The following is a 24675-nucleotide window of genomic DNA, read 5'->3' as shown; positions in this document are numbered from 1 at the left end:
TAAGGTGCATAAATTGTTTGTACATTTACCATGAAAATTAAGGGGCAGACTTTTAATATGGAATGTACAAGTTTTTTTATGCACGTTAAATACAGCCCTTATCATTTCCTAAATATATATACGTGCGATAAATTGGTTATTATTTCATAGTTGACATTTTACGAATTGTGGCTATTTTTTTTTATAGGGTATTCATTGGCTTGTTTTTAACTCTTACCCTTTCTAACATTTTACACTAACTTTTTCCCACCCTTTTCCCCCCATTATATTCACACACATCTATAAACCCCAATTGTGACCATTTTGTTCAAGATTACTATACATTTCTTCTTCAAACTATTGTCTTCATGGGATCTTCTTTGATCAAGATTTTATGCTTACTCTTTCTTCTGATCCTCCTTGTTCCACCAAGCTCGTCAATTAGATGTGTAGATGTGATCCCAAAGTATCGTATCAGAAAACATGAGACGGTTTCAAAGAATCACAATTTCGTGCTCAACATGCTATCAAAAAGGAGACACGTTCCGCCTTCTGCTCCTTCAAAGAGACACAACTTTGTTGTCAATTCTACTCCTCCAAGTTGATCAAGATACGGCCTAGTAATCATCACGAAATGTTCTCAATATGTTATCCATTTATAACAATATAATGCATGTATACAAGAAACTATATATATAATCATAAGCAATACTATGAATTTTAAACAACCAGGTATATATATCCATGGTATCTATGTTAGCTTATGCTGTTTTATGGTTCTGTGTATATTATACGAGACTTCAACAACTAGCCGAAAATCTCAAAGTTTATATATACAATGCATATATATGGGAGTATGCATCTATGATTTATGTATCAAGTTTATATATACAATGGACAACTCTTATGTTGAAACTCCTGAAAAGTAAAAGACAAACTGTTTGAATGTTAAAATCTCTTGTAAAAAGAAAAATTATAAGAACACGTATATTGGTGGATTAGATTTAACTGATGTGTTAATGTGACAGCGTGATGGGTGTTATCCACACTGGCGAACGTAAGTTGTGCTGGGCTGTTTATCGACAGGATAAAGACACAACGTGATGCAGTGTGATCCACAATGTGTGTGATGCAATGAGACTTTTTTTATCCCCTCCATTGCTGATGTGGTGGTGTGACTGGCCGGATGACCATATAAGATTTTCCATAGCATAAGTTACATAACTGAAATTTTCACAGATTAAGATATGTAAAAATTAAATTATATCTTGAGTAATGTTATAGTTTGGCGACTTTGTGTGCTTTTCAAGTCTAGTTTGGTTTTTACACTTTGAGTATGAGTGGTTTTAGTTTTACTTTAGATAGAATCAGGAGAATAAGAGTTAATTATAGAATTGATTTTTTAGTTTGACCAAAATCATTATAAAAAGAGTTAACGATATACTTGAGTTAAATTGTGATCTTCTAGGAAATTAGAAGAGATAGTGTCTAATGAATAATCCATAAAACGAACAACTGTCCATTTGTCACACCTCAGGTAGCTTAGACCGTAGAGGTGCACAAATGGACAGGTCCCAGGCTAGCGTGAAAAGCCCGATATGACATAAAATCCTAAACAGGCATGAAATAAGCCATGTAAATCCCAAAAAATATGTACATCCTCTGTCCCATTTTAAATAGAGCTGGCAATTTCTGACACGGACCTGTTAACACGACACGACTTGGTTTTTCCGTGTTTCGTGTTTGGCCTTAAGGTGTTTCGTGTCTTAACAGGTCCGGACCTGTTAATACACGAATAGTTATCGTGTCTTAATAGGTCCGGACCTGTTAAAACACGATAAGACAAGTAGTATATATATGGACATGTTAAGAAACATTAAAGACCCGTTAAAAACACATTAAGGACACGTTAAGACACGATAAGATACGTTATTAAGTCCCTTAACAGGTCCCTTATCGTGTAAATTTTAACAAGTCTCTTAACAGGTCCCTTATCGTGTAACCTGTTAAAAATCGTGTCGTGTTCGTGTTTGGAAAAACTGACACGATTAGCTATCGTGTCGTGTCAGACATGATATGCCAGCTCTAATTTTAAATGTCATTTTACGTCTTTTTTTTTTAAACTTTGACTGTAAATATCTTTGTTTGTATTATATATTGGTTGATGAAACTTATATCATTGAAAAGTATGTTTAAAACTCAATCCGTTCATATATTATATATCAAGTGTTATAAGATACAAACAAAAATATTTATGGTCCTGTTCTAAAAAAAATATTTATGGTCAAAGTTAAAGGCAGAAGACTTGACAAGTCAAATTTGGACAATTAAAATGGGACAGAGTATTCTGTTTTTAAACCTGAAACTGTCCGGTATGAAAAAACCGAAAACACCCATCAAGGAAAAGCTTGCCCTGAAGCTTGACCGACCTGAGAGTCCTAAACAAGCATCAATCCCCAGACCCCAACTGTGTGATTAAATATCCTACAAAAGCCGGCCCAGGCTTAGAATTTGTGTGGTCTAGCCTGATCTTTCCTAAAACATTTTTGTCTAGGCCAGCCCGGCTTTTACGTGCTCAATTTGCATTTTGAACACCCTGGCCAACACCCGGTCATGCCTCTAGTCCCATGAGCTCCAAGATTATTTTTCTTTTAAAACAAAGGCCATGAAACCATCTCAGAAAATACAAGCAATCTTATCATAGATGAAGTCACTTAGAAGACAGAGAGAAATATCACCATACTGTTATTAGGAATAATATGAAAACTTAACTATTTGCAAACATCAAGAATCAGTAGGGAAGGGATTGAAGCCATCTTGCAGCATTGCTTTCAATGGTTCAAACATTGGTTCAGGTGTGTTTTTCAAGTCATACCAATCCCAGCCCTCACACTTATCAGGTTCAACATTTTGTGGTATCTGGTTTGGGTCTGATAATTGTGCCCGCACGTAAATAGCAACCAGATGCACTGAATCAGAAAGGACATTATTGGTTGTCGTTAACACTTCTACATTCTTGATGTCTAGTCCAGTTTCTTCCTTCACTTCTCTTGCTGCACATTCCTCAAAACTTTCTCCTGAGTAATTAATCCACAGCTCGTAAAATAATTAACCTTTCGAATTATGTAAATCCAAGTCTAATACCTTGTTGGTTTCAAGATTTATAGACATGGTCATCATTGTTTTAGCTTCAACGTACTGTAGATTCTTGATGAAACTTTTTAACCTTTTAGCACTAAATTCATGATTATCAAAACCGCTACAGTAACTATTTTAGTAGAAACCCCCAACCGCCCCGAATATTCAAGGATGGGATTTATTCAAATTTACAATCACACCAAATATTCAAAATCTCCAACAAGTTAAAAAACTAACAAAATACGCAGCATTTATATCTATCCTTACTGACAGCTAAATTACAAAAAAGATAGACCAAAACATAATATTTAAAAAACTACATAAGTTTGTTTTTAAGCTAAAAAGGTATGATGATATAAAATAGAATAAAGGGGGTTTACTGACCAAACTCAAGGTGACCTCCGGGCAGGGCATATGTATTGGCGCCAATGGATGAAGACAGGCGACGCCCAAACAGTATTTTATTGTCATTTAGTATAAACACAGCCACCCCGATCTCCGGCGCCGGCGACATTCTTGTTCCAATATTATTCCAAAATATGTAATGGAATGGCCGGCTCAAGTATTTTGACTCCAATTTTTTTTGGGAAAGTTGAGCTTTTATAACTACTCGTATATGACCCTGCTGTAATTAAAGTCAAATTATGGCTCAACTATTTTGACTCTATTTATGGTAGCTATGTGGGAGCGATGACCGGTCAAAATTTAAAAAATGTGTGAAATATAAAGATATAAAAGTGTCAAATGTTAAGAACTTATAATTTTTTTTTTTAAATCGATGAAAAATTTGAAAATATAAGATAAATTCTAAATTTTGAGGGGGAAACCCCCATGTGGTACCGCCGTGATAAAAAGTAGTGTATGTAGATATAATGGTTAGTGTAGTTATTTTAAGAGCTGAGAGATTGGTTATGTAATTTATTTCATTAATGGTATTTTAGGTATATTAGTAAATATAATTAAATTAGTGAATAAAAAAAAGGGTAGTGATTAAAAAAACAATAAGTTATAAAGTCATATCGCATATAGAAATGTTTAACATTTTCAAAAATAAAATGGGTAGTGAGACTTGCACCGTCAGTCATGCTCTCGAATTGACTTTGCTGATGAGGTGGTCGATCTTTACCGGAAAATAAAAAGGCGATGCCGATGAGTCCAATCACCACTGCGAGGGTTATTTTTATAAGTATATGGTTAAATGTATCCATATCTAAGAACCCAATGGAGTTTTAAAAATGTAAAAGACTTAGAGCCACAAACCTTTTATTTTATTTAAAAAAAAAAAAAAATCTTGATCCGCTTCATGATCACTCGATCCGATGATGCCGTCGAGACTGGCCACATGTCACTGTTACCTTCATCTCGGTGTTTAATTAACCCCTAAGATCGATCATCAATTAATCCAACCATGCATAATATTCATTTTCCCATACATATATTAATAATCATCAATACCTTCACCATATAATTAATATACCTATATCTATCGATCATCTGTAATTCCATGCAATATACATATATAAGAAGAACTACAGAAGAGAAAAAAGTATTAAGATCGAATTGAAGAAGCAATAATTAAATAAAAATGACGGACATTATGGATGATATAGCTGAAGAAATATCATTTCAAAGCTACGAAGACGATCTTAGGCTGTTATTTAGTCTTTTGAATGATGTTCTTCAACGAGAAGTTGGATCAAATATTATGGAAAAAGTTGAACATACACGTACTCTCTCTCAGGTACAATGCACGTATGAATCCGTTATCGTACATTCATTTTAAAAGATTTTTAAAGTTATATAACTCGATTGGTTATTTGTTGACGATTTTGTGGACAAATTGTGATTTTATTTAGCAAGTAAATTAGTTCATTTGAAGAAGCTTTATTGTTGATATTTTTTGTTAACAAAAAAATGATGATCAACGACATGCGTAAAAAAATCAATTTATTCATTTGTATGGTGTCCTTATTAAAAGAGGTCTATATTCAAATCTTTTTGGGAAAATATCTTGAAGATGGCTAGGAAAAAGGGTCTAGAAAAGATCACTGGGTCTGGGTTAAGCCATGTGCATTCATTTGAATCAAATTCTGTTAAATTGAACAAAGAAAACCTGTTTAAGGAGTAATTTGATATTTTAATGATCAAGAGTAAGCAAAAATTGATGTGGATGAGGCTATGTAGGCATGTGCACGGGCAAAACCTGACGGAGCAACAAAATCAAACCCGTGACCCAGCCTGTTACCCTATCGGACGGGCCGGTTTGGGTCAGGGTCGGACGGGTCTGCGCCGGGTCGTGGGCTTTTGGTTCATATGCTCATCCCTAAGGCTATGTAATGTGCTTGAATAGACACTTGTTTCGGGAAAGACATTAATGTGTGGTTTAGTAAGAGATAAATAATGATAATAATGTAGAATACAAATCATGATCATCTGTTTGCAGAGTGCCTGTCTTATAAGAGCAGCTGGGATTGAGAACACTGCAGAGTTACTTGAGAAGCAACTGGCTACAGAGTTATCAAAAATGTCACTAGAGGAAGCTTTGAAACTTGGTAGAGCCTTCAGTCACTTTCTAAATTTAATGGGAATTGCTGAAAACCATCACAGGTAACTGTTAGTTCCTATTATTGGCATATTATCTCTACCAATAGGAATAAATCAATTTGAACATTCAGTAAATTTACTTGCTTAAATGCTTTGTCTACATATATATCACTTGCAGATCGCGCAAGTTAAAGAACATAGCACAAGTCTCAAAATCTTGTGATGACACTTTCAATCAGCTGATTCAAAGTGGGCTTGCTCCTGATGAACTCTATGAAACTATGTGCAACCAGGTACTGATTAGTGATATCTTTTCATTTTTAGTAGTTTCAATGTTTTTTCAAGTCATTTAGTACTATTTCACGGCATACATACATAATTTAGATCTCCTCACATTGTATGTGTTTCTTATATGCAGGAGGTTGAGATAGTCCTTACTGCACATCCCACACAAATCAATCGACGTACTCTACAATATAAACACCTTAGAATTGCTGTAGGTTGTTCTACTCATTTTTATATCAAATTCTTCTTTATTCATTGCAATTTATGTTAACTTGACCTTCACTTTGCTGATTTATGCAGCATCTATTGGAGGTTAATGACCGAAAAGATCTTACACTAGAAGATCAAGACGGACTTATAGAAGATTTGGTGCTCGTCTATTCTTACTTGTTTCAAGAAGAAAAAAAAGATGATGATAGATCATCACACATTTATATTGCGTGTATGAGTCATAATATTAATTAGTCATTTTGTAGGTGAGAGAGATAACTTCTATCTGGCAAACAGACGAACTTAGACGCCACAAGCCCACACCAGTAGATGAGGCTAGATCCGGTAACCATTTGAAACGTTTTCTGTTATAAACATTTTATAGTTCACATTAGATATTTTAAGGAAAGATGATTTTTTTTTTTATTGTATACATAATAAATAGGACTAAACTATATCGAGCAGTCACTTTGGAAGGCGATACCTCAATACTTACGACGAGTCAGCAATGCTCTCAAAAAGCATACTGGAAAGCCCCTTCCTTTGACATGCACACCCATTAAATTTGGATCATGGATGGGTGGTGATAGAGATGGAAATCCAAATGTCACAGCGAAGGTCAAGTTTAAGTTTTCGGTTCTAGACTAAAGTTTGAACTTAATCAGTACATTAAATTTCTGGTGTCTGTTTTGTAGGTAACGAAAGATGTCTCTCTTTTATCAAGATGGATGGCTATTGATCTTTATACAAGAGAGATTGACAACCTTAGATTTGAGCTATCAATGAACCAGTGCAGTGACAGTCTTTCACATCTTGTACAAGACATTCTTCATAAAGGTTCACCATTCGTAATTAGTAGCTAAGAATGTTGCTTATTACTTAATATATACATCATATATTTGATGGTCATTATACTATTTTCCAGAGAACTCTGAAGATGATCGACACGAGAAATTAAATCATTTACTGAACCGATGTCAGCCTAGGTATAACAATGTTCATGGTTTACCTTCACAACTCCCTGCTGGTGCTGATGTACCCTCAAATACAGGTTAATATGGTGTTTATCTTATAATCACATAATATAAGTTTTATCTAAATAATTGTAGGTTTATTTTAATGTATCGACTTTTTCTTAGAGTGCAATACAGGGGAATCTAACTATCCTCAGCTAGATGTTCCTGGGTCCGCCGAGTACAAGCGTTTGAATAAGGTAAACCGTAGCTTATAGGGACATATATTTTGGTTTTCATAAAGGTTCTTTTTACCTGAAATAAGAAAGTATTCTCTCAATTGTCCCAATTGGGAGAGCATTGATCGTTTGGGCCCATTATACCAATATAAGCTGGTTCCCGATTGCACTCTTGGGAAACTTTTTAACCAGCAGATTGTAATCTTGAAAAGCTTATTTTGTAAAATTTTACCATAGTTACAGTTTCACAAGGGTCTAATGAACAAGTGAATCGTATGTGGAAAATTTCAGGATGCAGAAGCTACTTCATCAAAGAGTTCAAGCCAAAATAATCAGAAATCACAAGAAACCGGGGGTTCATCTCAACCTACTACACCGAAAGGATCACTCCTTGTTCAGAGGAAAATGTTTGCTGAATCACAAGTAGGAAGAGCCAGCTTTCAGAGGCTCTTAGAACCAAGTATACCTCAGAAATCCACCATTTCTCCTTACAGAATCGTTCTTGGGGACGTCAAACAAAAGGTATATTCTCGGCTGAATACTTTTGAACTGTTTCTTTTTATGTGTTGTTTCTAATTTCCTTTTTCATGTGGCTAGCTTATGAATACGAGAAGGCGGTTGGAGCAGCTTCTAGAAGGTCACCCGTGTGACTTAGAGCCTTGTGATTATTATGGCACACCAAACCAACTGTTGCAACCACTCCTTCTATGCTATGAATCTCTGGTATAATAAACAGGCTTTGCTCACCCTCTAATGAAAAGTTATACATGACACACATGCATCAAGCTGATGTGAAAACGTATATGTGACAGCAATCCTGTGGGTCAGGAATTCTAGCAGATGGTCGTCTTGCTGACTTAATAAGAAGAGTTTCAGTCTTTGGAATGGTTTTAATGAAGCTTGACCTACGTCAGGTTTTTTCTCTTCCGTGTCTACTAGAGGCATAAATTTTCGACCCATTTACTTACAAATGGGTCGACTTGGCATCAATTTTATCTTAGTCGAGTCAAATAACATTTTTTTAGGTACAACGAAAATGTTCTGTTAGATACTTTAAAAAATATTGTTATTTTAACCATAGTTAATACATTATATCTATAATTAAAAAGTAAAACTTGGGATAAAATGTTTGTGGACTCTTTACCCAACCTTCCCATCTTGCCATCATCGTTTTGACACTTTTGCATTATGACAGGAATCTGGTAGACATTCAGAGACTCTTGATGCAGTTACGAATTATCTCGGCATGGGAAAATACAGTGAATGGGATGAAGCGAAAAAACTTGAGTTTCTAGCAAGAGAGCTGAAGGGGAAGAGGCCGCTTATTCCACCAACTATAGAGGTAAAGTCACATGCATCAGTAATCACTATACTTGTTAGTATATGTTCTTAGTTGTACACATACATATGTATATATGATATGATTCTATTATTATGTGATTTATTAGGTTTCTCCTGATGTTAAAGAAGTCCTGGATACCTTCCGAATTGCTGCAGAGTTGGGAAGTGATTCACTAGGAGCATATGTGATTTCGATGGCCTCAAATGTATGTTTCTTGAAATAAGTTAATAATAATATTTCATTTATCCATCTTTTTTATTACATTTAAAAAACTTTTGTGACTAAATGAAAGATTTTTGAATATTTATTTATTTATGTAGGCAAGCGATGTCCTTGCGGTGGAACTTCTGCAGAAAGATGCCCGTCTTGCTGTTGCTGGGGAGCAAGGTCGACCGTGTGTTGGTGGGATGTAAGGATGCACTTGCACTTCATATAGTCAATATTTTCTTATTTGAACTATAAACAACTTATATTAGAGTTTATGAATGATATTCTCACCAATGAATTTTCCACTCCTAAAAATAGATTACGGGTAGTCCCTCTTTTTGAAACTGTGGCGGATTTAAGGGGAGCTGGATCAGTGATAAGGAAATTATTATCAATTGACTGGTATCGTGAGCATATCATAAAAAATCACAGTGGCCACCAAGAGGTATAGAATGATAATCATACTATATGTTATCTAAATTAGTGTTTGGAAGGTTTTAAGTATATTCACAATCTATGCAGGTTATGGTTGGATACTCTGATTCTGGTAAAGATGCAGGGCGGTTTGCTGCTGCGTGGGAACTTTACAAAGCTCAAGAGGACGTTGTAGCTGCATGCAAAGAGTATGGAATTAAAGTTACGTTGTTTCATGGCCGTGGAGGGAGTATTGGCCGTGGTGGTGGTCCAACACATCTTGCTATTCAATCTCAGCCACCTGGTTCCGTAATGGTATGTTGTATGCTAATTGCTAAATGATGTCTCCAAGTTCTAGAGGTGGCAGTCATGGCATTTACTGAAAAGTCAGGTAGCTTGGTTCGGGTTGTCCCTATCTAGCATTTTATGTGGAAATCTGAGTTGTGATCACAATAAAGTCCGTTTCCCCTTTAAATGAAATCATATAACCTTTTTCTTGAATATTCAAAGTCTTTATTTTTAAACTTTGACCTTAAATAGATTTGTTTGTGTTATATAAAACTTGATAAAAGTTATCTCAATGAAAACACTTCTAAAACACAACCAATTCAGAATACTTTCATTCAGTATTATCCAACACAAAGAAAACTATTTAAGGTCAAAGTTGGAAAAGTTAGACTTTGAAAAGTCAAAACATGATACTTCAAGTGGGACGGAGGGAGTATATCATTTGTTTTCGACTTTCCTATTCAAATAGGCAAAAAAAAAAAAAAAAAGGTGTTGACATGTTAGTCTGATCTGACCTCTTGGGGCGTGACCCACTCTTGTGTAAACCACCCACTTTGCCACCTTTATATTAATTCAAATTCTTAAGTATGCTTTACTAGCCATTGTGCATCTGGTTTGATCAAAATGAAGCAAACATTTTGTCTCACATATCCATCTTTGCATGAAATTGCAGGGTACACTTAGATCAACTGAACAGGGAGAAATGGTGCAGGCCAAATTCGGGCTGCCTGGTATAGCTGTTCGTCAATTAGAAGTCTATACAACAGCCGTACTTCTTGCCACTCTTCGCCCTCCAAAACCACCCAGGGATCAAAACTGGCGTAATCTAATGGAAGAAATATCAAATATCAGTAGGAAAAGCTACAGAAACATTGTCTACGAAGATCCAGAATTTCTCACTTACTTTCAAGAAGCAACCCCACAAGCCGAGCTTGGAAACCTGAACATAGGAAGCCGCCCAACCAGAAGAAAAACTTCCGTTGGGATAGGTCATCTCCGAGCCATTCCATGGATATTTGCATGGACTCAAACCCGATTCGTTCTTCCAGCTTGGTTAGGAGTTGGTGCAGGTTTAAAAGGTGTCTGCGAAATGGGCCATGCAGAGGAGCTAAAAGCTGCTTATAAAGAATGGCCATTTTTTCAATCCACATTAGATCTTATAGAAATGGTGTTAGGAAAAGCAGATGTCCATATTGTTAAACACTACGATGAAGTGCTTGTTTCTGAGAGTCGAAGAGTGCTTGGTGATCAACTCAGAAACGAACTTTTAACAACTGGCAAGTATGTGTTGGTTGTCACTGGTCATGAGAAGTTATCTGCTAATAATAAGAGTCTCAGAATGTTGATTGAGAGTAGACTTCCTTTTTTGAATCCACTTAACATGTTGCAAGTGGAAATTTTGAAAAGGTTGAGAAGTGATACCGAGAATCATAAGCTTCGAGATGCACTACTTATTACTATTAATGGAATTGCTGCTGGGATGAGAAATACTGGTTAGTTTCCGTATGACACTGAGATATCCTATATAATGCATATAAATATATGCATACAAAGTCTAGGATGAATAGAGTTACGACTTATGTAAATGTGAATAATCTGGGAGAAATATCAAATGTGTAACATGTAGAAATGGTACATGTAATTTCATTTGTTGTGCAAGCACTGAGATCAGGCTTGTTGTTGGAATAATGATGCCTATAATCAGGTATTAAATTAATTAATTAGTGTTGGTGATGCCACGTAAATTGTATAACTGATTATTTTCATTTCTGTTTCCTTGTTATTATCCAAACGCTGTAACAAATATGAGCGTGGTCGCGTGATCAATTAGAAATGAATGTTTTGTTGTATCTTTGATTTGTTATATATACTATACCTTGTGACTTGTGTATCATTGAAGTTACTAATGGTTATTGAAGACAGCAACGACAGCAAATCTGGAAATCTGGAATCATATCTTGTTGAATAACTTGTTGAACAAGAAATATAATTAGTTATAAGTTGAACTTAATTAATACGCCCCCTTTTGATTGGAAAAGGAAGGAATTTTTGCCAATGCCCGAGATTTCTCTCCCCAGGGGCAAGTCTGCCAAGAGAAATCGTACAGATTCTCCCCGGCCGGGGACATACTTTGGATTTCCAAAATAAAGAATACAGCTGGTGTCATTGTAGCGAACCATATAATTGTTTTACACTTGGTAGACTCAAACGATGATCTGTAGCACGGGAAGCTTCTAGCGGCCCTTGTGTAGTGGCTCAGTCTTCGTTGATCGTTCTCAGATTTATACCACATTTGTTGGATCCTAACATGAACGACCTGCCTCTTAATGTGACGGAGAGCAAAATATGGCTGGCTAGAGTTTAAAGAGTTCGATAAGGGGACTCCTGAAGGTCAAGTAATAAATATTGATAAACTTGATCATCCTGTTGTCGGTGTTGTCGGTGACTTTGCTGTCGTTGCTGTCTTCAACACGGCGTATATGTTATATAAACTTGTTATGTTATTTGATAATGGTTGTTATGTTATATACCTTGTTTTGTTGTATCTTTGATTTCTGGAAATCTGGAATCATATCTAGTATCATTGAAGAAATACTTTTGATCTGTGATAAAAGACCCAACATATGTGATCAAAGTCATTCTTTTTAAATTTTAGACGTCCAAGTACGTACTAACAAACAAGTTCATATTTATGGCCTCAAAGTTAATGTTTGGGTCTATTCAGTTTTTTTGGTCTCAAAGTTGTAGTTAACTAAGCTCATTTATGTAGAAAAAGATAGGCTAATCTCATATGATCTCTCAAGCTGTTGAATATTAATTTTATTTTTAAGTTTGATTTACATCAGAATTTAAAGGTGTTTTAGGTAAAATAAAACAAGTATTAAAGTAAACAAATAAAACAATAGGTTTTTCTTTATTAAAAATCACCGTGCATCATGAAAATCATCGTATATCATTTGTTTCGTGAATTTTCGTGCATCAATTTAACCATGATCTAAGGGTCAAGATCTTGTGTTATTTGTTTTACTTTAATACTTGTTTTACAATACCCGCCCCCCTTTTAAAATAATGATCAAACTCCATCCGTTATACGCCTACTTTTCTAGTATTATTTATTGAGTTTTGCTAAACGAAGTTCTAAGGGCTTTCGTTAAGCTGCATTAATTAGTTGTACACTTACCATAAAATTCAGGGGATGGGGTTTTAATATGAAAATGTACAATCCTTTTATGTATGTTAAGTGAAACCCTAAGGGCTTTGTTTAGTATTTTCCTATAGGTAAATAAAATCCAAAACATTCATTATACTGCCGTCACTCTACACTAGTTTAGCCCATATATGAGCTACTCTGTTACATTATAAGGCCCAATGGACTTTTGACTTTCTTATTTCTTCGTAAAGAACAATACCTGGCGCTCACCTAGCCGGGAGGCCCGGGATACCGCCATACCGGATACGGATACGATATGTCTATATGACTATATGTGTTTTATGAAAAATGAAAAAAGAGTGGATTAAATATAGGGTTAAGAGCGCTGGTATGCAATAAACTATGCCCAAAAATTTATAGTGTATACGAACTAACGTTTTTTTCTATTTTATGGCGAAAACCTGTTAAAAAGTTCTACAACATGCAAAACTGACCGGGTATAAAGGTAGACGGTTACCACTTTGACTTTATATCGTTGACCGCTTATGTGGATTTGATTTATTAAACAAAACTAAAAAATATTTTATATATACATACAGATATAGATATAGAAGAAAGTTATTTTTAGTACAAGAGTTTGAAAAAGTACAAAAAGTACAAGGTATTTTCTCCTTCTTCTTCCTTTTTCCTTCCATCTCCGACCACCACCATGATCATCTCCGACCACCACCATGATCTTCCGGCGACGGCGACCATCTTCGGCGAGACTTACACATGTGTAAGTTGTATTTACACATGTGTAAGTTGTATTTACACATGTGTAAGTCTCGTCGGAGATGGTCGCCGTCGCCGGATGATCATGGTGGGTGATCGGAGATGATGATGGTGGTGGTGGTGGTGGTCGGAGATGGAAGGAACAAGCATGTGTAAGTTAACTTACACATATACTTTTTTACTTTTTTAAATGCTTGTACTATAAATAACTCAACCCTATATATATATATATATATATATTTCACCACCACACACATCTTGATGTTCTTCTTGAGTTACAATTTATAAGCACAATGACGTCACATCCAATCGCAACAATCCTTGCACTAATTCAGATCGCCGGAGCTTTCCAAGTCGGCGAAGTCGCCGGTGACGAAGTGGTGTTGACTAAGGATGAGAAAAAAAAACGAAACCAGTGACCCGACCCAAGACCGGCCCGAACCGACCCGCCCGAAGAGCTAACGGGTCGGATCACAGGTTAAGCTTTTGTTGCTTTTTCGGGTCACGGGTTGCGTAAGTCGGGTCGGGCCGGGTCAAGCCAAAAATCGAAAAAAGGTGAAGGAAACTCGTGACCCACTCGAACCCAAACCGAACCATCACGGGCCGGGTCACGGTTCTGATTTTCTTGTATTTGCGGGTCGCTGGTCGAGCCATTTGCACATCCCCTGTTGACAGTTGCTGAGCAAAGGGAATTTGATTACTTTGCATTGGCTGTTTGGATTATCTTATATGTTTGATTTATTGCTGAATTTGTTTGTTAATCTCTAGTTGATTAACTAATAAGCCCGATCGGAATTTATTGTCATTTTTGTCAAATAAGTTAATAAGCTCAAAATGCAAGGTAATCCAAACACCCCCTTATATTTAGGATCTAGTAAGATCTAAATATATACGACAAGTACGAGAAGTAGACTGATTTATAGCTTATGTACATTTTCTCAATCTGTAACGACATTGTGTTAAAAAAGGGGGAAGAGAATAAGAGATTGATGTTGATGTCTGGGAATAAATCATGGAGGGGATATGAAGCCATTAAAGGTTTGAAGATTTGGTCATATCTTTAATTTAAAAATAAATATATAAATAAATAAAGTGGATAACTAATATGCTTCCGGAAGCACTAATTTAGGTGCTTCCAAAGCAAAATGGTAAAATAAATTTATATTTTCAGTCCTCCAACTTTTATGAAAAGACACCTGCAACCCTCATTTAAGTGCTTCCGGAAGCATATTTGTTATTCCCGTAAATAAATAGTAAAATAAATATTGAGGGTAATTTATCCACCATAACATATTTAACCATTTTCCCGACATAGAATAGAAAAAAACGTTAAATAATGTACACTATAACTTTTTGGGTATAATTTATTGCATTCCGACGCTCTTAACCCATTAAATATATTCATACTTAAATACCCAAGTTTTGAACCAATGCTCCATCCCTTCCAATTAAGTCTTAAAGTCACCTCAATTGGTAGATCCATAGGTGCATCTTTGATTTTTTTTTTATAGATTTGTTTTCGATTTTCTGGAGTGACAAGTTTGTGAGTTTTTTTTTTTTTTTGAATTACCTGTAATGACTAATGACCTACGCCTCACAGTTTAGAGTATATGTAAAGCTTCACCATTATATGGTGATGTGTTCCTGATATAAATTACTGACTTTCTGTTATATAAAGTCAAATAAATTTTGATACAAAATTACATGATTTCTAATACAATTCTCCGTGTTTACTCTATGAAAAATTAAAAAAAAAAAAAAAACAATGATCCTAAATCCTAATAAACGATTAGCTTCAAACTAGTTGATAATATAACGAACTAAATGAGCAAAAAGAAAATACATGATTGATAAACGAATATCTTAAAAACAAGTATTTCATATATTGATGACTTTAACCTTTCCCTTTCTAATCGAAGGCATAATATGTGAGCCTAATTTTAGCCGATGCATAATGGATCCTAACGAGTTCACGCGTATCAAGTTTCATGGAGGAATTGAACCTAATAATTCGATATCAACGAGTGTACAAAGGAGAAAAACAGAGAATGGAAATATAATGTACATTATGCGAATATTGCCAAATTAATCGATGCATCATGTACATGATGCATATAATAGAGCATCTTTTAATTAGGGTCAAAGAGAGTGATTAAATAGTAGGTAACTAAACTTTAGCTAGCATAGTGCGTACCATTATCCAATACATTACCCGATAAACGACACATTTAGACGCATCTTTTTTTTTTTTTTTGATGAGTGCTGTGTACGGCTTAAGCTAAGGTGTCATAAGGCATCCCTTGATTTTGCATGTCATTATCTTGAGATAGCACATTACAATGTCCTTTGAAGTTTTTCGAATTTATGTCTTTAATTTGATCGATACAGCTGTAAATAAATATGCATTTTTTTGTATATCATCTTATTTGATGTGTTTCAATGAGATGGGATGAATCAAAATGAGATCGAACCAAATGATTCATTCATTTCATTGTCATCTTTTTTTTCTTTTCCATTCATTTGCATAAACATGAATCTTGAAGAAAATGATTGAGTGTATAATTGAAACAGAATGTCATACATTGACTATTTATTATTATTTTTTTTAAAACGACAATATATTAAAAAAAGGCCACTAACGAAGCACTAGATGCCCAAAGAGTACAATACATAGAACCAAAAAAGAAAGCAACTATAATTTCTAGATCAAACGCAGACCGAGCCAGTAGTTACTAATCGTTTTCCATTTAGTAAATAGTATTTACATAAAGTTAAAATTCATTCTCTTTATTTAGAAACTCTAGTCCTAGTTTTTTTTATATGTTTTCAAATGTATCACCTTAATAAGATTATTTACAAATTTTCCAACTTATAAAATAACTATAGTATATCTTTTTACATCATTTTTTTAAACAATGAGTTAATAGTTAGTAGTTAGCATTCGAGATACCACAGTAACATCCAATTAGACTGTATGAGGAGCTCGAACCACACATGTCTGGAATGAAACCCGTGACTCTCGAAAACCCCCTAATAATCGACTTCTACAAATGTAAGATTTGAGATTCGAACTCTTTTACAACAATTCATTTTATATTATTAACCATACCGTTACCGCCGTCTGCGCACCGCCGCTGCCACCACTACTTGCCGCCGTCATCACCGTCACAACGTCGTATCACGGGATACATGTAATTTATGAGTTGTTGAAATATATGTAATTTGTAAGGTAGTACGTATATGTGTAATTGTAAAGAATGAAAAAAATGAACGGGATACATAGAGATCAGATATGTAGCCTGAAACCCAACATAGGTCTAACCTGCCCATCGAAGCCCATAAAGGTCCAGTCTTTGGGTCTAAGTTTCCTAAAAGCCGGGTTTCGGTCAGCTCTATCAATAACCCGTATAAACCGATTAAACTTGAAATGTGTAATTTGTCTTGGGATTTTGAACCACCGTTTGGTGTCGTGGTGGTTGGTAAAGTTGAGTTATCATTTTTTTGTTTATTACTCGTACTTCATTGGGTATTTTTTATTTTAAATAACGTTTCAAAAATAGAGAAATATATGATTATTCATTTATATATATTCATATTTTAGTTTATCAAATTACGTGTATATACTTGAAATATAGTTTTCTTGAAGGAAAATGACAACTTTTTTGTTACGTACTTGCATATATAGTGTGATTGTACATCATATTATCTTGTTGGTTTTGTAGCCACTTCACCTATGAGGTATGCTATATAATATAGACCCAATAGTGTTATGCTAGTTTCAAATGTCTTGCGTTATTTGCTTACCCTAAATTGGTAATTTAATTGAGGTTAAACGGGCTATGTAGGATGGGGCAATAAAGTCTTGTCAAATAGGTTAAATATGGAAGTCAACTCAAGAGTGCATATACCATTATAGCTACAAAAATGATGCGCCGAATCAATTAAGCAAGCGAACTTAAAATTTTCAACTTACTTAATTTGTCACTTGATGAACACCTTGAAAAGGAGACCCCAATATACGCACACTTTTTTTTTATTTACATGTGCACAAGAATTACATGTGTAATGTACAACTAATTTTTTTTCTCCCTTTGTCTTAGCCTCATTCATAATTTGACATCATTATTTCTCAAACTATAGCTTTAAATTCAAAAATAAAAAATTTTTTTTAAAAAAAAGGATAAGAGAGACCAGGTAGCAAATTTGGTAACCACCCTCCTCACACCTCATTATCCTCCCCCAAATAGATACTTATAACTCAGAATGGTGTGTAAACTGCCATCAGTCGATCATCAGGTTGGTCTCCAGTGTACACCGTGCACATGAAAATAAAGAGAATTAATTTACCAGGCGCCAGTAGTGGCTCAACGTTAAAGCAAGTGAAGCAAGGGCTTTAGGTCCCAAGTATCCGAAGGACTCATATTTTTCTAATTATACATATGATTATGTAGAAACGAGAATTATGGAACTTTAAGTTTTATCAACTAGGTGATAATTGCTTCAACGGCTATAAATTTTTCAAAGCTTAACTTATGCGAAAAGTTTTATATGGTTAAACATCACATAAAAAATTAAATGAAATAATAATTTTCTCTATTAGGAGTGATTTATCATTTCAAATTAATGTTTGAAATTTGTTAAAATTTTTGCATTTAATCAGATTGAAAAAAAAAATTTAAATCAATTTAGAATATCAATAGCTATGTTATTCAAAAAGGTCCCGATAATAAAAGTTTGCTTAAAGCCTCCGATTTGATTGAGCCGTTATTGATAGGGATGAGCGGAAAATCCCAAATCCCGATCCCGTCCTGGTACCGTCCCGATCCCGGTACCGAAAAGTGGTCCCGAGTCCCAAGCGGGATCGGTACCGGTACCCATTTTTTTGAGTTTGTGGGATTGGTAACAATCAGGATTGGTACCGGAAAAATCCCGAAATAGTCCCGTTTCCTTCTTTTGAATTTTGAGCAATATATTTAGTGTGATTCCGTTCTCTAAGAAGACTTCTATATTTATTGTGATTTCTAAGTTAACTCTTGCTGCATCGGTGTACTTCATATGGCAAGAAAGGAATGTACGCTTATTTAAAAAGAGGAAGCGAACGAAAGAAGAGTTGGTACAAGTGGTGATCGAAACCATCAGATTTAAACCGATGACTTTTAGATTCAAGAATAATTCGAGGGTCGAGCGAGCTATGGTAGTATGGAGATTACCCAAGACGCTACTTAGTACTAATTCTTCTAGCTGATTAATGTTTATAACTAATTTAGGCTAGATAGGGTGTGATTGTATGAGAGGACTTGTTACCCCTTTCATATTTTTTGGCTATTGCTTATGCATATGGCAACTAGCTGATATGGTACTCTGTTATATCACCTGATCTTTGTATTCTTTTTGTTAATATATAGAATCATCCGGGGTAAAACAACCCTTTACCCAAAAAAAATTTTGAGCAATATATTACTTAATGTTATTTCTAATCCAAGGTTGTTCACATTTCCTTCTTTCTCGCTATAATTGGTCAATTGGAACTTCAGAGTACGTGCTTCATCAGGCCTTATTACTACCATCAATACAAAATTACACAATACGGTCATCAAAGGAGCGGTATGGTCGTATGGAATAACCATGACAAAACTCTTAATACTAAACTATATTTAAATAGCATCTTCAAAGCCAAGAAAAACTCTATAATCTGTGCAAATAAGTATCACAAGATACAGTTTTAAAAAACTTATGAAAAAATAATGTGTTGAAGAGAATTTAATTGTTGAAATATTCATTTCTCATATTTGCCAAATATGATGCTGTCCCTTACAAGTTACAATTAAGAGGGGACCTCCATGGCTGCTTCAATGAGATTGCAATTACCTACCATGCGTCCATGCGTGATCAAAGAAATAATAACCAGAAGTTTTTAACTCGTGAATTTAAAACAAATAAAGTGACATACAATCTCTCTTTACATACTAAAGGAGGGTAAGGAAGTTTTTAAAAAAAGCTTTGTTGTCAAGCATTTACCTATGCCACATTGAAAATATGACATCATTAGTGATGATTTCGGTATGTATTATAAGGTGTAAGAAGTGTGTGTATGAGCTTCATTTTTTAAACAATTTTTTGGGCGGGAGAATGGTTGCAAGGTGACGGGTAGTGGGGATATGTATGTATAGGCTTCTGTGTGTATAGACTTTATATTTAAAATTTAAAAGTAAATATATATAATAGGTAAGTTGTATCCAATAAAAGGAGAGAGAGAAAGCTTCTTCCATACACTTCCCTTTTTCATTTATCATATTCTTGAAAACACAAATTATTTCAAAATTTAAATATAGATCTGGACTTTCTTTTTTCCCTTTCTTGATGTTCAACTCGAATTTATTCTCTACTTTTTTCTTGATCTAGGTTATGTTGGTGGATGATACTGAAGAATGAGAATGAATTATAGTAAAGATATTTTATACTTCAAAAGGTATATGACTTTTTGTTCTAGATGGGTTTTAATTTTTGTTGTTTTTATAAGGTTTGTTTATTCGGATCATCGAAGAAGAACAACAAAAGAAATATGAAGAAGATGATTAAAAAGTAAGATTCTAAAGTTTTTCTTTTTTTTTACTTTTGATATTTGTTTAACTACCGATTATAAAAGATATTTATTGATAAGTTTTTGGTTATATGATTTAGGTTTTTAAAGTTTAGGTTAAAGTCATCAGATTCAAGATTCCAGGTAAAGATTTCAATCTATGGTAACTTTTTATGTTTTATTAAATCTGATCTAGGTTTCCATGATATGTTGATATGGGGTTTTCTTGAAAGAAATTTCTGAAACTTTTTGATTTTTTGATAACTTGAATGAATGGTGGTGGATGGGTGGGACTAGGATATCATGTTATTCATAAAGAATGATTCATTAATAAGAACCCAAATTTTTTTTTATTATGTTCATGATTTATAGTATGGAATTTGCAGGCAGTAATTTGTATCATTATAAACGAGTATATGATTCAGCTGGAGCCGCTAGACCATTATACTCAAACAACTTGTGTACTATACTCAAAACGACTTACAGTAGCAGCAACAGAACCTTATGATACGGTTTCGTATGTTTTTGTATCATATGGAAGTTGTATGATAGGATTAACCGCAGGATGGAAATGTAGAAGTCGATTGTGGTATAGTATTGGTAAACCTTCATATGCAACTCAAATTCGAGTTGCAACCTTCAGTTGCAATGATAATTGAGCTTGATGGTCGAGTCATGACATGTGTTTTTTGGTTTGCTTTTCAAGCTACATGGACTGAATGTGAAATGGATTTAAAACTGATGTCAACTGATGTTATTTATTTGGTATTAGGTGCCACAAGGGTTATTGCAGTGGTGTATGGACCCATTGGTGGAACTAAGAAGCTAGAACAAGCTTAATTTGCCCATTTGTGAGTGTTTTTTGTTTAAGATGATGGACTTGAGGCATTTGAGATAATATGATGTTATTGAAAGAATCTGATGCACTCCCAAAAATGAGGTACTTTCGGGTTATTTTTTTTGTTTTATGAGGTTCTATGGAAATCCAGTTTCGTGATAACTATTAACAATATTTTTTGTAGAGGGGCTTAACTCTTTTAGTGGTGGTAGTGGATTTAATCCTTTCGGTTAAAAGAGTGGGTTGGGTAACTGTTTAAAATGACTAAAAAAGTTTGGTTAAAAGGCATAAGCTAATTTTTTCGTTATTGGACAATAAGTGGTAGACTCGGACTTTAACTAGTAGGTGGACTGGTGTCTTGACTGGACTTTACCTGACTGGACTTTACCTGACTGGACTTTACCTCATCTATATCAACCAAGTGTATATGACCCAAGTCGAGTAGATTTTAGAATCTTGATCTTTGTTTTTCTAATTTCGGTTTGTAATAAATTGATATTTAGTATAAATGTGTCATGGTTGCTACAAGTTCGACTAAGAAGTCGTACACTATGGAGAGCTTATGTTTTTGTTATGCAGGTTGAACTCCATGTTGATACGAGCTCTACCTCTGATGAGTTCAAAGCGGATAATATGCAGTAGGCGGTTATTTGTGAAGATAACAGATTTGGCTTTTACTCAACCAAATAGTCATTGGGTAACTAATCAGTTTTATACATCTAAATAAGGGTTTGGATGATAATGGTAAGATTCTTATCGAAATTTTGTAATTTTAGGGAAAGTATTTGATATTTTTATCTGCAAATTTTGGGTGTGTTTATAAGTGATTCTAGCTTATGGAAATGGATCAAGTCGTTAAAGTTTCAAATACGGGTAGACGAGCAACTTGGGTAAAAAGTAGAATTGGCCAGCACACGCTAAGGACTACAATTTTCTGTTTGTTTTGCTTCAGTTGAAACTGAAAGTAGCTAATGATAGTATGGTTGAAGGTCTTTTAAATGGTGTATGATCTGCAAAAACTGTTGGTTGGAGCTGTCGGCTAAGTTTCTAACAACCTAAATGACTCTTTCCGGCTTTTGAGAAGCTGTAACTTAATGTGTATAATGTTTTGGTAAAAACTGAAAATAGGCTATTGAGTAGACGCCGTAAGGGTCGATTGGCGTTATCAAGTATGTATGAGTATCGAGATATATTCTATACGTATGTATTTATAAAATATTTATAACCTGACAACCGTTTATGGCTCGAGTCATTTAGGCTCAAGCCTTTGTTGCCTTGGCTTGTGAAACCAATCATCTTATTTAAGCATTAACGGCTGTTGCAGGTTGTTATTGGGTGAGCCACAACTCGTGGGGGAATTAAATTGGAGCTTTCAGGATTGGTGATACTGCTGGTACAATCAATAATATTATACAAAGCAAACTAAAAAGGATCTGTTAGATTTATGTCAAAATCTGTGCATAAACATTCTTGACTTTATTCTATTAACTAGAGTGGTGGAAAGGATGGGTTGAGTAACTGTTAAAATGGGTTATTTATATACGGCTAAAATGGGTTTGAGAACTTTTTACTCAAAACATTTTAGAGTAAGACGATAACAACTCAACTCAAATGGTTGAATGGTTAAAATGTCTCCCATATTAGAGAAATAAGAACACAACTCAAATGGTCAAATGTTTTGGTGTAGTTAATGTTATTTTCAATATTTTCCATATGATGAGATGAGCTGGTCGACAAGCACCAGGTTAGTAGATTAAAAAGACTACATGGTTAGTGGATTTTTATCCCGTGGAAAACCGCGAGTAAGTTTAATAAAATCATTTTTAGTAATTTGGATAAGAATTAAGTAAGATCATCATCTTGGTTTCTGTACAAAAGGGGGAAATGTGGATTATTGGATTTTGTGTTATTTTGAGACTTTTAGACATGGGTGAAATAGGTATATGGTGTGGGGTGGGGTGCATTAATATTGATGAAGAAATCTTGAATGTATTTAATAAGAGTTTGGGATGGAATGAAATAGACAGGGGGTTACACTCAAAGGTTTGCAGAATTTGATTTTTAGTCAATCGAATATGGTATCAAGGTTTTGGTTAAGAGTTATAACATAATATATAATAGATATAAATATTGATGGAAATAGCCCGAATTTAGAATAAATATAAAGACTCTGGACTTGCAAAGCCTGAATTCTGTTTGATAACCCTTCTTCATGGTTTCCTAAAGTGAGCTCCTCAAATTGGTAGCATATACGATGGAACATTTTAATGGTATTTCTACTTCTGCTTTTTTGCTATCAATATTGTTTTTGTTTCTTGAAGCCAAGAATCAAGTCAAAGGCAAACTCATTTAAGTGCAAATGTGCAATTCCCTTTAATATATGCACATGGTCTTCAAACTTGAGAGGCAAGGCCAAATGGTGGAAGGTAATAAAGGACTGTCTCTCAAAAGTGACATTAAAGCTCATAAAAAGGTATTCCTTTTCTTTGACTCATAAACTCGTCGTTTTTCCAAACATCGACTTATAATATTATCACTTGAAATGATATATAGGATAGGTGGAAAGAGTTCAAGTCATGTGGGTTGGGTAATTTTTTTTCTAGAAACAGCGTGTGTGTTGTGTTTCTCGTCATGGACATGGGTTTAAATATGTAATAAGCGTTAGTGCGGGTTAAAAGAGGCGAGGTTGTTGGATTGACCCACCTTTGCTCGTGTGTCCATTTTTGTAATGTGTTTTGAAATCAGGTTGAAGTGAAGAGGACGGTTCCCAGAGAGGATGCACAAGGTAGTAGAGGGGTATCAAGAACGAAAAAAATCTTTGTTGGTGGTATACCATTAACTTTAACAGAAGGTAGCAAACACATTAATGTCTGGATGTCTATGGATGTATTAAACTATGGAGTTGTGATACATATAAGGCTGTAAATTTGATGTGCAGATGAAATGAGAAAGTATTTTTTCCAACTATGGTGGTATAATTGAGCATCAGATTATGCTTGATCATGTCACATGACGCTCAAGCGGCTTTGGTTTTGTTACATTTGATAGTGGAGAAGCCGTGAAAAAGATTTTTTCAGATGGTCAAATACATAAACTTGGAGGCAAATAGGTAAATATATTTTCTTACAATTTAGTTTATGTTTTTTTCAAATCAACCAAAGTTTATTTTCTTTTAAAGATATAGAAAAATTGATGAATTGTTAATTATGTTAGGTGGAGATAAAGTGGGCAGAGCCAAAGAGAGCTGGGGGTGATTTTTCGTATGATAATAATGGTTATGGGGGAGGCTATAGAGGTGGCTCTGTAGGCCTCTATCCTGGTTATGGTAGATATGGTTATGGTTATGGTTATGATGGACCCATGTATGGTGGTGGTGGATATGCAGGTGTCGATTATGGTAAAGGGGTTGACCTTTTTGTCACATGAGATCAAGGATTGATCATATGATACTAATATCATGTTGCAATTTATATCCACAGAGACATGGGCTGCTAGAGTAATTTTTTGTTTTCAATTTGTATATTTGAAATCAAAACTAATTGTATAAGAAAGAAAGTTCTTACAAATTTGAATAGAAAATTTTTAACCTAATTACTAATTATGTAATTATTAGGTCTCATTAATCGTTATTTATCTAAGATACTAAACTTTTAAACTAATTACTTTCTTTCTCAAATTTAATTTTATATTAGTTTATTAAACATTATTTTTTAAAACTTACCCGCGTTTTTCG

The 24675-nt window shown here is 34.6% G+C and overlaps 3 protein-coding genes across 4 annotated transcripts; 2 read left to right on the top strand and 1 right to left on the bottom strand.

Moving 5' to 3' along the window:
• Window positions 1-2658: 2658 nt before the first annotated feature.
• LOC122596737 (nudix hydrolase 1) lies at window positions 2659-3747 on the bottom strand. 2 transcript variants are annotated; one of them, XM_043769364.1, is made up of 2 exons: window positions 3502-3747; window positions 2659-3032 (listed from the first exon to the last, which is right to left on the bottom strand). In XM_043769364.1, the coding sequence occupies exons 1-2, from the start codon at window positions 3629-3631 to the stop codon at window positions 2764-2766; spliced, it is 399 nt and encodes a 132-aa protein (XP_043625299.1). In that variant the 5' UTR covers window positions 3632-3747; the 3' UTR covers window positions 2659-2763. The 2 variants fall into 2 exon arrangements, with proteins under 2 accessions (XP_043625299.1, XP_043625298.1); XM_043769363.1 differs by having other exon boundaries at window positions 2659-3056; window positions 3502-3738.
• A 666-nt stretch (window positions 3748-4413) lies between these two features.
• Window positions 4414-11449, top strand: LOC122598452 (phosphoenolpyruvate carboxylase 4). Its single transcript, XM_043771048.1, has 19 exons — window positions 4414-4858; window positions 5561-5724; window positions 5840-5954; window positions 6080-6157; window positions 6247-6315; window positions 6423-6501; window positions 6602-6774; window positions 6852-6993; window positions 7082-7207; window positions 7296-7369; window positions 7640-7870; window positions 7946-8071; window positions 8161-8262; window positions 8544-8690; window positions 8797-8895; window positions 9011-9099; window positions 9216-9342; window positions 9420-9626; window positions 10273-11449. The coding sequence occupies exons 1-19, from the start codon at window positions 4703-4705 to the stop codon at window positions 11095-11097; spliced, it is 3129 nt and encodes a 1042-aa protein (XP_043626983.1). The 5' UTR covers window positions 4414-4702; the 3' UTR covers window positions 11098-11449.
• An 11879-nt stretch (window positions 11450-23328) lies between these two features.
• LOC122597360 (RNA-binding protein squid-like) lies at window positions 23329-24368 on the top strand. Its single transcript, XM_043769960.1, has 3 exons — window positions 23329-23415; window positions 23688-23828; window positions 24156-24368. Exons 1-3 carry the CDS (start codon window positions 23329-23331, stop codon window positions 24366-24368), a joined length of 441 nt encoding a protein of 146 aa, XP_043625895.1.
• Window positions 24369-24675: the final 307 nt, after the last annotated feature.

This window comes from Erigeron canadensis, chromosome 4, assembly GCF_010389155.1.
Source record: "Erigeron canadensis isolate Cc75 chromosome 4, C_canadensis_v1, whole genome shotgun sequence".
NCBI lineage: Eukaryota > Viridiplantae > Streptophyta > Magnoliopsida > Asterales > Asteraceae > Erigeron > Erigeron canadensis.
Note: the sequence above shows the minus strand (reverse complement) of the source record. Positions and strands in the feature narration are given on the sequence as shown.